Genomic DNA, 10,376 nt, shown 5'->3' on the forward strand with positions numbered 1-10,376 from the left:
CCTGTGGTTTTGTTGATTGTGGCTCAATTGGATTCTAGTTTAATTAAGAGGCTTTGGTTGTTGTTTTTTTTTCAGATTGATGCATTGTGTAAGATAGTACCGAGACAGGTGAAAGCTGAAAAGGCTGTAACTTTGATAAGGGAAACTGTTGAAGACCTTATTGCCAAGTGCAAAGAAATTGTTGAAAGAGAAGGGGAGAGAATCAATGATGAGGAGTATGTAAATGATGCTGACCCTAGTATCCTTCGTTTCTTGCTCGCAAGCAGAGAAGAGGTTTTAACTTTTTTTTCCTTCGGTTCATTAGCAAACCTTGGCCATTCATTATTGCAAATTGAAGCTGATGTTAGATTGTGCGGGTTTTTTTTATCAGGTGTCAAGTGTGCAGTTACGAGATGATCTTCTCTCAATGCTTGTAGCGGGTCATGAAACCACTGGATCTGTCCTCACTTGGACACTTTATCTCCTAAGTAAGGTACCTTTTGGTATCTTATACTTTGCCACTTGAAAGGGAGCTTCTCTGTTCTCATTGATCAGTAACACTTTTTACCACTTGAAACTTATATATGTGCATATAGAACTCATCTGCATTGGCGAAAGCACAAGAAGAAGTAGACAAAGTTTTAGCTGGAAGAAACCCAGCGTTCGAGGATATAAAGGAGTTGAAGTACATTACTCGTTGTATAAACGAGTCAATGCGTCTCTACCCTCATCCTCCTGTAAGCAATCAAGCTCATTTCTCTAATTATTCATGAACTAAATTTTCTGATTGCTTTATTTCCTCGTAGGTCTTGATTAGAAGAGCTCAAGTTCCTGACATTCTTCCTGGGAACTACAAGGTCAATACCGGACAAGACATTATGATTTCAGTCTATAACATCCATCGTTCTTCCGAGGTACAGTTCACTTCCTTCATTTAGGGGAGCCCAGTCTGGTATCAGTTCGTATTACATTCATGCCCACATTTCTTATGTCATTATATGTTTGTTATTCCAAAGGTATGGGAAAAAGCAGAGGAGTTTCTGCCTGAACGATTCGAATTAGAAGGCGCAATCCCTAACGAAACAAACACCGATTTCAAGTAAACTCAGTAGTACTCATGTTTTGACACAAACCATTAAATCAAGCTAATACTTTGATCACAAATGTTAAAAGATGATTTGCATTTCAACAGATTCATACCGTTCAGTGGAGGGCCTAGAAAATGTGTAGGAGATCAGTTTGCATTGATGGAGGCAATTGTGGCACTCGCAGTGTTTCTCCAGAGGCTAAACGTCGAGCTGGTTCCTGATCAGACCATTAGCATGACCACGGGAGCAACCATACACACCACCAATGTATGACAATGTTCTCCGAACTCGAGAAGATTAATCAGAGTCTGTTTAGAATATAATTTCAAGTTTTCTGATGCTTAATATTTTAATTGCAGGGATTGTATATGAAAGTGAGCCGAAGGTAAAGCCATAATCTCGAAGATGAATATTTTATAATCATTGGATAGATTTTTTTAGTTACCATATCTTGAGTGGTTGGTGTTGATGAACTTCTTTAATCTTTTGAGATATAACGACAAAAAAGATTTATGGAGTTGGAGAAAAAACAAAACAACTCAATTATTTCATATATCGGTAATGGTACAGTACTATGAATATTTAACAGTGATACGCTTATTGGTACTTGTGATTATCCTGTCAGATCCATACAGCAACTTTGTGTTTGTTCTTTTTTTCATACAATTCATTCCATAATTGCTATACCATCCATACCATTTCCTTTCCTTGCTGTAACCAAACCATTTATTCCATTATTACAAGTTTAACAATACTTCTAACTTGAAGACGACAAAACCAGGTTAACTAGTGTATAAAACTTTTTCTGTAATTTGATAGTGTGTATCATAGATCTAATTAATACGTTTTATTGAAATATTTGAATTAATTGAAAAAGTACCAAATGTATAAAAAGTATAAGAAGGTAACAAGACAAATATCTAGATTATCATATATTAACAATTAATTTTTAACCTTTCTCTATAATTTCAATTTAAAAAAAAAAAAATATTAAAACTTTTAAAAATCTTTAAACTAAAAGTAGAACTAAATCTTTTTATTGTAGTTACCATTTAAAATTCTTTAAACTAAAAGTAGAACTAAATCTTTTTATTGTAGTTCCATCCCATATGGACCATTTCATTTTAAATTAAAAGTAGAACTAAATCTTTTTGTTGTAGTTCCATCCCATATGGGACCATATATACCGTATAAGGTTAACCTTGAAACCATATGGACCTTACGTATTATATAATTCTCTACTCACTACTCTTTCACTTTCACATACGAGAGGAGAAGATAACAAACAAGCAAAAAAAAAAAATGGAGAAGGAGAGCTCAGAGAGTAGAAACAGAGCTCGTCTCGCTATATTGGAGCTGGCTAACATGATTAGCGTTCCCATGTCCCTCAACGCCGCTGTGAAATTAGGCATTGCCGACGCTGTTTGGAACGGCGGGACCAATTCTCCTCTCTCCGCCGCCGAGATCCTCACTCGCCTCCTTCTCCCATCTGGCGGCGATCCCGAGAATCTCCAACGTATACTTCGAATGCTCACCAGCTATGGTGTCTTCTCTGAACACCTTGTTGGATCCACCGAGAGGAAATACTCTCTTACGGACGTTGGCAAAACTCTCGTCACTGACTCTGGTGGCCTCTCTTACGCAGCCTACGTCCTACAGCACCACCAGGTTTCCTATATATTCCAATTATGAAAAACTTTAATCAAACCAATTCTTGATGGTTTAGTTTTGTAGATAAGGATAAGGTTTCGAGTTTATACTAAGAATTTATAAATGTTATATCGCAAAATATATTATAACTTTTTCACATTTCTCGAGATTAGTCTAGATTTCCGATTATATTTTAATAAGTAACCTAATTGTGAAAGTATAACATTTTGAAGGATGCCTTGATGCGAGCATGGCCACTAGTTCACACGGCGGTGGTGGAGCCGGAGACAGAGCCGTACGTGAAAGCCAACAGCGAGGCAGCATACGTGCAGTATGGTAAAAACGAGGAGATGAACGATCTGATGCTGAAGGCAATGTCCGGGGTATCTGTGCCGTTCATGAAAGCTATATTGGAAGGCTACGATGGGTTTAAATCCGTTGAGCAATTGATTGACGTAGGAGGTAGCGCAGGGGATTGTCTCCGCATGATCCTTGAACAGTTTCCTAACGTCCGTGAAGGGATTAATTTTGATTTGCCTGAGGTTGTTGCCAAAGCCCCCAGTATTCCTGGTGAGATTTATGTTTTGTATTAATCATATTTTACGTTATTTATTTCCGGAAAACAAAAAAAAAAGTTACTTTTTATGTAATCGACGATATTATTACCGTGTGGTGTTAGGAGTGACACACGTGGGTGGGGATATGTTCCAATCAATTCCTAGCGGTGACGCAATCTTCATGAAGGTTCGTTGTTACATTATTGTCACGAGAATACACCTACTAACATTTTTGTATATATATAGGAGTATAGGACGAATACTATTTTCCCTCTATATAGTTTTAATAGTTATAGGTATATACGCTGATTACACAAAAGATCAGAGTTTAGTTAGGTATAACCGTATAATAATGTGTTTGGTAGTATATAGGTTTAATTAGTTTATCGTTAGATCATGCGACTGGCCACCTTTATTTTATTTAAAGATCGTTTAAATACTAGTAATACATTTTTTTTGACCAAAAAAACAAAATATACTAATACATTTATCAAACCAAAAACGTGTGAGCTAGCTAGAATCTTGCGTGGGTAGGATCTGATATGTTTGGTGAAAGAACAATACAAACAAATAAACACATTTTTTGCTTCGCTGGTCCCAAAATTAATAATTTGTATAATGTTGTGTTGTCCTGAGTGCACAGTGGGTGTTAACAACATGGACGGATGAAGAATGCAAGCAGATAATGAAGAATTGCTACAATGCATTACCTGTTGGAGGAAAGCTAATCGCGTGTGAGCCTGTCTTGCCTAAGGAAACCGATGATAGCCACCGGACTCGTGCCTTGTTAGAAGGCGACATCTTTGTCATGACCATCTATAGAACCAAAGGTAAGCATAGAACTGAAGAAGAGTTTAAAGAACTTGGTCTCTCTGCTGGATTCACTACTTTTCGACCTTTCTACATTGATTACTTCTACACCATCTTGGAGTTTCAGAAGTAATATCCTAAAAGCATTTATCTTCCCGTGTTTCTAAAAGCTTTTAAATAATGAATATTCAAGGAGGCCTCTTTGTTGAGAACCTCTAATAAATACATTTTCATCAAGATGTACGTAATAATGTAACAGTCTATTTCTAAATTCTAAGTGCATCCTTAAAAGGGATTATTCATAAATTTCATCTTTGGAGAAAAGGACTCTTTGATGATTGCGAGAGTAGTACTCTTAATATCAAGTTCGACGCAACATATGTGACTTTATATGTTGTTATGCACTAAATTAAAAACATCTATTGAATTATTTTTCTTCGGCAAAGAAAAATTCCTATGGTATTATATTCTTACAAATTTTATATCAGCTTATAGTCAATTGCTCTAAAACATCTTGCATTAAAATTGAAACGTTCAGACTCGAAGATCCCTTTTCATTCACAGCCTTATTCGCCATTACTGCAAGTTCTTGAATACGTATCCTTCGCCTCACAAATTCACTATCATTATCACTTTCTTCATCTACACGTTGACAATGTTCTTCCATCACAAGCTTTATAGCTTTCACAACACACTGTTTCTTGACCAACACTCCAACTCTCTCCTCGTCTCCCCATCGCACCGGAATCTCCACCCCAACCCTAACCCCGATTTTCAAAACCTCCACGACTAATTTCTCATTGAGGAATTGTTCAGCGAACAACGGCCATGTGATCATTGGTACACCAAAACAAATCGCTTCTATTGTAGAGTTCCAACCGCAGTGAGACAAAAACCCTCCGGTTGAGCCATGCGAGAGTATCATAGCCTGAGGACTCCACCCTTTTATTACTATCCCTCTTCCTCTAACTCTCTCTTCAAAATTTTCGCGTTTTAGCCATTCTTCTAGCTCATTCATGTGTATTTCCTCGGTCTTGATTACCCAAATAAAGGGTTTTCCCGATTCTTCTAACCCTACACCTAGTTCTATCAATTGATTTGGTATTAGTCGACATAGGCTACCTAGACAAACATATAAGACTGACCTCGGTCTCATTGAATCTAGAAACTGCAAGACCTCGGTCTCACTTATCGCGATGTTACCGTTGTTTCCTCTGTCGAATAGGTCCGCCATACGGTCGTTGCATAAAGAAACGGGTCCAACGAACCATACCTTCTTATCGATGGCCTCAGCGTAGGCCTCTGCATAGCCAGGCTCCAATTCTTGGAAGCTATTAACAATAATTCCAAAGGCTTCTGATTCAGATTCGCGCATCTTGTCGCGAACATCATCCATATTTTCTAACTTCTGAAAGGCACCCGGTAACTGAGCTCTAGCTATCTCAATCCTATGTGGCATTGCTGGTATAGAGAATGGCTCCGAGGCCGAAGAAACTGACAGGTGCGGGCTATGAAGATGGAGGTTGTGCGAACTCAAAAGAGAGAAGCAACACATTCCATGGAACACTATCCTCGGGATTTTGAACCTCTTTGCTGTTTTTGAAGTCCAAGAAAGACATTTATCGGAGATTATGCAACTTGGAGGGTTATCTTTTTTCTCAAGAAACCGTTCCAAGGGCTCCTGAAGTCTATCCACAGCGTCATAGAATCTCCGTAGGAGGTCTTTGGATGGCAGAGTGTCGAGAGTCTCACAATCTTTGGGAAGACCAAATTCTTTGTAGGGAATTGGAAATGTAACAACGTTGATTTCAAGACCAGCCTCCGATCTTGCTCGGTCAACTGTCTTTGCAAACCTAGAAGCATTTTGAGGAGTTGTAACTATGGTAACGATATTGCCTTGTCTCGCAAGAATCTTGGAGATGTCGACCATGGGGATCAGATGCCCTTGAGCCATGAGAGGGACCAAAACAAAGTGAAGTCTTTTGGCATTTGAAACTAGTTTTGATTCCATTTTTTTGGGTTTAGCAAATGCTTAGACATATAGAAGATACCAAAATTATCGGCTATGAATATATACATGTGTGAATCATCTGGTGAGAGACCTTAATGAATTGGGAAAGTCATCAACAGCTGTATATTGACTTTGAACAAGTCACAAAAAAAACTATTGTTTAGAGAACCAATCATGTACCCTCATTGTTTAACGTTTTAGTCGCTGACGGTGGTGAGTTGCGTCATTATACCATGACAATTAAAATGAGTTACATAAGAAAAGACTACAAGGAAAATATGAGGAAGTTTAAATCCTACAATGAAGCCAAAAATGTTAATCCACTGATGATACGTAAAGTTAAAATAAGCGTATGTTCACTATTTTTTTAGTAGTGATACAAATTAGAATATTCACTGATATTTAAGAGAAAAAAAAGACTATTGTTATCTTTGGTTTACTTTCTTTATTATGATTTCGGTTTAAGAAGTGCAATTAGGTCAAGCTTGGCCGTAAGACTTCCATGATAAAAGGACTCTTTGAAACGTTCAATTTGTGCGTATGTCATGGTGAACAAACTAAGGAAGACCAGTTCAACTTTTGGAATATTTGAGAGCATGCATTGACGCATATACCTTTGAGAATATAAGCAAATAAATATGTACACACGCATATATATATATATATATGTTGTATACTTGTATGATCAATAATTATACATAGAGGTTACACTTACTTTACAAATTGTATATCTTCTGTATGATAAACGCAAACCTATGATGCATGATTGTTGTTCGAGACATTTTCATGTTGTAGTATTGTATTTCGGACAGTTTTTAATTAATAGGTGATAATCATCCAAAGCCACGTCCAAATGTCAAAAATAAAATTGCAACAACTTCTATAAGAAGATTCACAGAATTTCAGAAGTTTCGAAACATTTCTGTATATCTTACCCAAAAGGCATGTTTAATTTTCTTTTTTTCTTTTTACAGAAAACTGAATAGAGTAATATATTAAACGAAGAAAAGTCGATTCAATAAAAGTCATTCTTCTATGATCCTCTCTTGTCGTCTTTGAAATATTGGTTGTAAATTCTTGAACAACTAAAGCTTTGGATTTCCAAATCCCTATGATGTATAATAGTATCTTATTTTCTTCATCTGATATCGACATGTCTTTATATGTAACCATGTTAACTAAAGATAGATCACTGTATAATATGGTTAGTTTTTATAATAAATCTAGAGAAGATATGTTCTCTATCCTGCAGGCCTGGTTTTTTCTTGTATGAAACAAATTTTGTCTGGACGATATAGACTCTTGCCAAAAACCACATAGTCTGTCACACCGTCATTGTTAAATTATCCGTTGCTGTAAACACGACCAGCTCAACTATGTCATAGGCATTGTGCAGGCATTTCAGAAACCAGCTCAATTATTTTATTAACTTGGTTTTCATTTCATTACAAACTACAAATATTTTACAAGCATATATATATATTTTTTTTTTCTCAATCAACCAACAACAATCCTACCGATGTCAAATATCAAATCCCAACAACAATCCTTGAGAACCCTCCCATTCAAATTTGATGTTGTTTTGTTTGCTCCATAATGTCTTGAATGAGCAATGTGAAATTAGCATCTGAAGATCCTCCTTCTCCCAAAGCCTTATTTGCCAAGTCACTAAGTTCTTTGACTATTCTTCTTCTCTCTTCTGCTTCTTCACTATCACCCATTAGCTCGTCCACTGCTTTTCTCACACTTTCTCTACTCACCATCACTCCTATCTCCTCTTCTTTTCCATATTTCATCATTTTTTCTACTCCTATCTTTAACCCCGATTTTAATATCTGCACGATCAACTTCTCATTCAAGAATTGTTCAGCAGACAAAGGCCATGTCAATAATGGTACTCCTGCAGTAATTCCTTCTAGAGTCGAGTTCCATCCACAGTGAGTCAAAAACCCTCCGATGGATGCGTGTGAGAGGATGAAAACTTGGGGCGCCCAACCTTTGATCACAAGTCCTCTACCTTTGATCCGCTCTTCGAATCCGCTTTGCTGCATCCACATTGCTAAATCCCCATATTTTCCCCATTCTCTTATTACCCATATGAAAGGTTTCTTAGATTCCTCAAGGCCTAGTCCTAGCTCTTTGAGTTGAGCCAAGGGAAGATTACATAGACTGCCAAGGCAAACGTAGAGCACCGAACCAGCTTCTTGAGAGTCAAGAATTTGAAGACATTGGTCCTGACCAATAGAAGCCTTGTCTCCTCTTTTAGCTTTTTCTAACCCCAACTTATTGCACAAAGAAACAGGTCCAACGCACCAAACTTTTCCAGCCCTTGCTTTCCGATATTCTCTTGCATAATCAACCTCTAACTCTTCAAAACTGTTCACAATAACACCATAAGAGTCATTATCAGCTTCGATAATCTTGGCCGTACTCTCTTTCATATTTCCTTCAATAAGCTGTAGCACAGAGACTTGCGGTTTAGTGAACTCAACTCTATCAGGAAAGCCAGGTAAATCGAAATACTCATCGTTAGATTCTATAACTTTTAAGATCCCGCTTTCTCGAACCACTTGTATGCACATGAGGCTGAAACAAGAAAATCCATGGAAGAGAAGTTTGGGGATCTTGAATTTCTTGGCAAGTCTTGAAGTGAAAGGAAGGCTCATGTCTCCAATTATGCAGCTCGGCCGCGGCTGAACCATCTCCACCATAGCTTTCTCTACTTGCTCCTCAAGCGAGTTGGCTGCGTCAAAGAACTTCACCATATCGACCATTGAAGCCAACATATCTACACTCTCGCACCCTTCTGGCAAACTAGCTTGTCGAGACGGAAACTTAACTTCAACGATGTTGATGGTCGGAAAGGAAGAGGAAGAGGAGAGTGAAGTCTTGATCTTGGCTACATTTTGGGTAGTTGTGATGATAGAGACGGTCACGCCTTGACGCTGGGACAAGAGCCTAGAAATATCGACCAATGGGATCATATGACCTTGGGCCATAAAGGGTATTACGACGAAGTGAAGAACATCATGAGAACACATTGTAAAAGATCTTAATATTAGCAAACAAATAGATGTTTCTAAAGACTTAAAAAGCAAGCCACTCTTTACAAATGTTATATATAGCTACGATAGAGTTTAGATCATAACAAGTTTTGACCCGTCTAAAGATAATGCGTAAGAAAATTATATTTTACTTTACCAAGAAAACTTCAAATTGAGTTTTGATTCTAGTCGATGAAAAGAGTAGACCGACCACATATATAACAATTAGTCTGATCGTATCTGTTGATATATTCGTGTCATCATCTGTATTGAAACCTAGGAACAAAGAATTAGAATATGGCAAGCATCATGAAATGGGTCAAAAAGATAATAATTAATTAAAAGAGTTGGCGGGTCAAATTAGGTCTCCTGAATATTTTTGAGAATTCGTACATTACAATCATCGTTAACTTTATTTTCACATCACATGAGAGTAGATGTATCTGTTGATTTCTTTGTTTTGTTCATTTTATGACACAGAGCTATAAATGATGGCTTTTAATACTTACACTGACCCGAATCATTAGTAATGACATTGCTGATCTTGGAATTTTGCTAACCAACGCCCCCCAAACACCTGAACAGACGGTTCCATAACTTACTTACAGGCATGAGTCTCCAATTTATCTTAAAGTTAAGAAGAGTAAAAAGAACAGTTACCTTAAGTGATCCACTTAGTGTGAACATTTCACAACTTCCAAATTCTTCTGCATTAGACTGCTCAATTCACAGACCAAAGCCTCACCCCATAAGCCTCTTTTTGCCTATATCTTAAAACCCAAAAAAAGAAACATAGTTTAGAAACAAATACAACCACCAAAATAGAGCTGCAATACTCAGCATACAGTATTAATTTTTCTAAGAGGATACCTGAGTTCTCACAAGTGGATATCATTTGTTTCTCGAGTTCCTGGACTGCATCGAATATCCCATGAGCAGTATAGGTTTTGATCATAGTAGCAAAAGTGACTCTATCAGGCTTACATTTTCTCTCTTCCATTTGTATGTACAATTCTTTCATCGTAGCCAAATCACCAGCCTCACCATATGCATTGATTATGCAATTGAAGAACGGAGTATCCAGTATCACATCAGAATTCACAATTTGCCTCAAAATTGAATCTATCTTAAAGACAAGACCAGCTCTACTATACGCGTTAACAAGCGAACAATAAGTGATTGAGTTTGGTTTCACTCCTTGATACTTCATTTTCCTGAATACATCATCCATTTTCTC

The 10,376-nt window shown here is 37.3% G+C and overlaps 5 protein-coding genes across 6 annotated transcripts in view; 2 read left to right on the forward strand and 3 right to left on the reverse strand.

The window, feature by feature from the left end:
* The window catches only part of LOC104791575 (carotene epsilon-monooxygenase, chloroplastic-like), a 3,149-nt gene extending 1,466 nt beyond the window's left edge, over positions 1–1,683 (forward strand). Inside the window, exons 3-9 of the mRNA XM_010517499.2 lie at positions 1–273; positions 371–472; positions 576–716; positions 786–893; positions 996–1,078; positions 1,172–1,334; positions 1,427–1,683. The exon at positions 1–273 is cut by the window's left edge and continues 21 nt beyond it. Of these exons, the coding sequence (XP_010515801.1) occupies positions 1–273; positions 371–472; positions 576–716; positions 786–893; positions 996–1,078; positions 1,172–1,334; positions 1,427–1,456 (900 nt within the window). The 3' untranslated portion in view covers positions 1,457–1,683. The remainder of the gene's footprint in view (positions 274–370; positions 473–575; positions 717–785; positions 894–995; positions 1,079–1,171; positions 1,335–1,426) is intronic.
* Positions 2,286–4,390, forward strand: LOC104791576 (caffeic acid 3-O-methyltransferase-like). The gene is made up of 4 exons (XM_010517500.2): positions 2,286–2,735; positions 2,951–3,287; positions 3,397–3,461; positions 3,918–4,390. Exons 1-4 carry the CDS (start codon positions 2,370–2,372, stop codon positions 4,215–4,217), a joined length of 1,068 nt encoding a protein of 355 aa, XP_010515802.1. The 5' UTR covers positions 2,286–2,369; the 3' UTR covers positions 4,218–4,390.
* On the reverse strand, positions 4,493–6,124 carry LOC104791577 (UDP-glycosyltransferase 73D1). The gene is given in 2 exon segments (XM_010517501.2): positions 4,493–6,098; positions 6,101–6,124. Coding segments are annotated over 2 exon segments (1,554 nt in total). The 3' UTR covers positions 4,493–4,568.
* On the reverse strand, positions 7,554–9,718 carry LOC104791582 (UDP-glycosyltransferase 73C7). Of its 2 annotated transcripts, none has more exons than XM_010517504.2 (2): positions 9,649–9,718; positions 7,554–9,415 (listed from the first exon to the last, which is right to left on the reverse strand). In XM_010517504.2, exon 2 carries the CDS (start codon positions 9,134–9,136, stop codon positions 7,661–7,663), a length of 1,476 nt encoding a protein of 491 aa, XP_010515806.1. In that variant the 5' UTR covers positions 9,137–9,415; positions 9,649–9,718; the 3' UTR covers positions 7,554–7,660. The 2 variants fall into 2 exon arrangements, with proteins under 2 accessions (XP_010515806.1, XP_019102326.1); XM_019246781.1 differs by having other exon boundaries at positions 9,655–9,693.
* LOC104791579 (pentatricopeptide repeat-containing protein At3g53170) overlaps positions 9,492–10,376 on the reverse strand; it is a 3,241-nt gene continuing 2,356 nt past the window's right edge. The window contains exons 3-5 of the mRNA XM_010517503.2: positions 10,010–10,248; positions 9,800–9,909; positions 9,492–9,716 (exon numbers count right to left, since the gene is read on the reverse strand). Of these exons, the coding sequence (XP_010515805.1) occupies positions 9,881–9,909; positions 10,010–10,248 (268 nt within the window). The 3' untranslated portion in view covers positions 9,492–9,716; positions 9,800–9,880. The remainder of the gene's footprint in view (positions 9,717–9,799; positions 9,910–10,009; positions 10,249–10,376) is intronic.

The sequence above is a fragment of the Camelina sativa genome, chromosome 6 (genome assembly GCF_000633955.1).
Source record: "Camelina sativa cultivar DH55 chromosome 6, Cs, whole genome shotgun sequence".
NCBI classification, from domain to species: Eukaryota; Viridiplantae; Streptophyta; class Magnoliopsida; order Brassicales; family Brassicaceae; genus Camelina; species Camelina sativa.

Excerpts from the sequence above, each read along its gene's own strand:
- LOC104791576 (XM_010517500.2), top strand. The coding sequence starts at position 2,370 with ATGGAGAAGGAGAGCTCAGAGAGTAGAAACAGAGCTCGTCTCGCTATA. Across the intron at positions 2,736-2,950 it reads ACGTCCTACAGCACCACCAG|GATGCCTTGATGCGAGCATG; the intron begins GTTTCCTATATA and ends AACATTTTGAAG. Across the intron at positions 3,462-3,917 it reads GTGACGCAATCTTCATGAAG|TGGGTGTTAACAACATGGAC; the intron begins GTTCGTTGTTAC and ends CTGAGTGCACAG.
- LOC104791582 (XM_010517504.2), bottom strand. The coding sequence starts at position 9,136 with ATGTGTTCTCATGATGTTCTTCACTTCGTCGTAATACCCTTTATGGCC.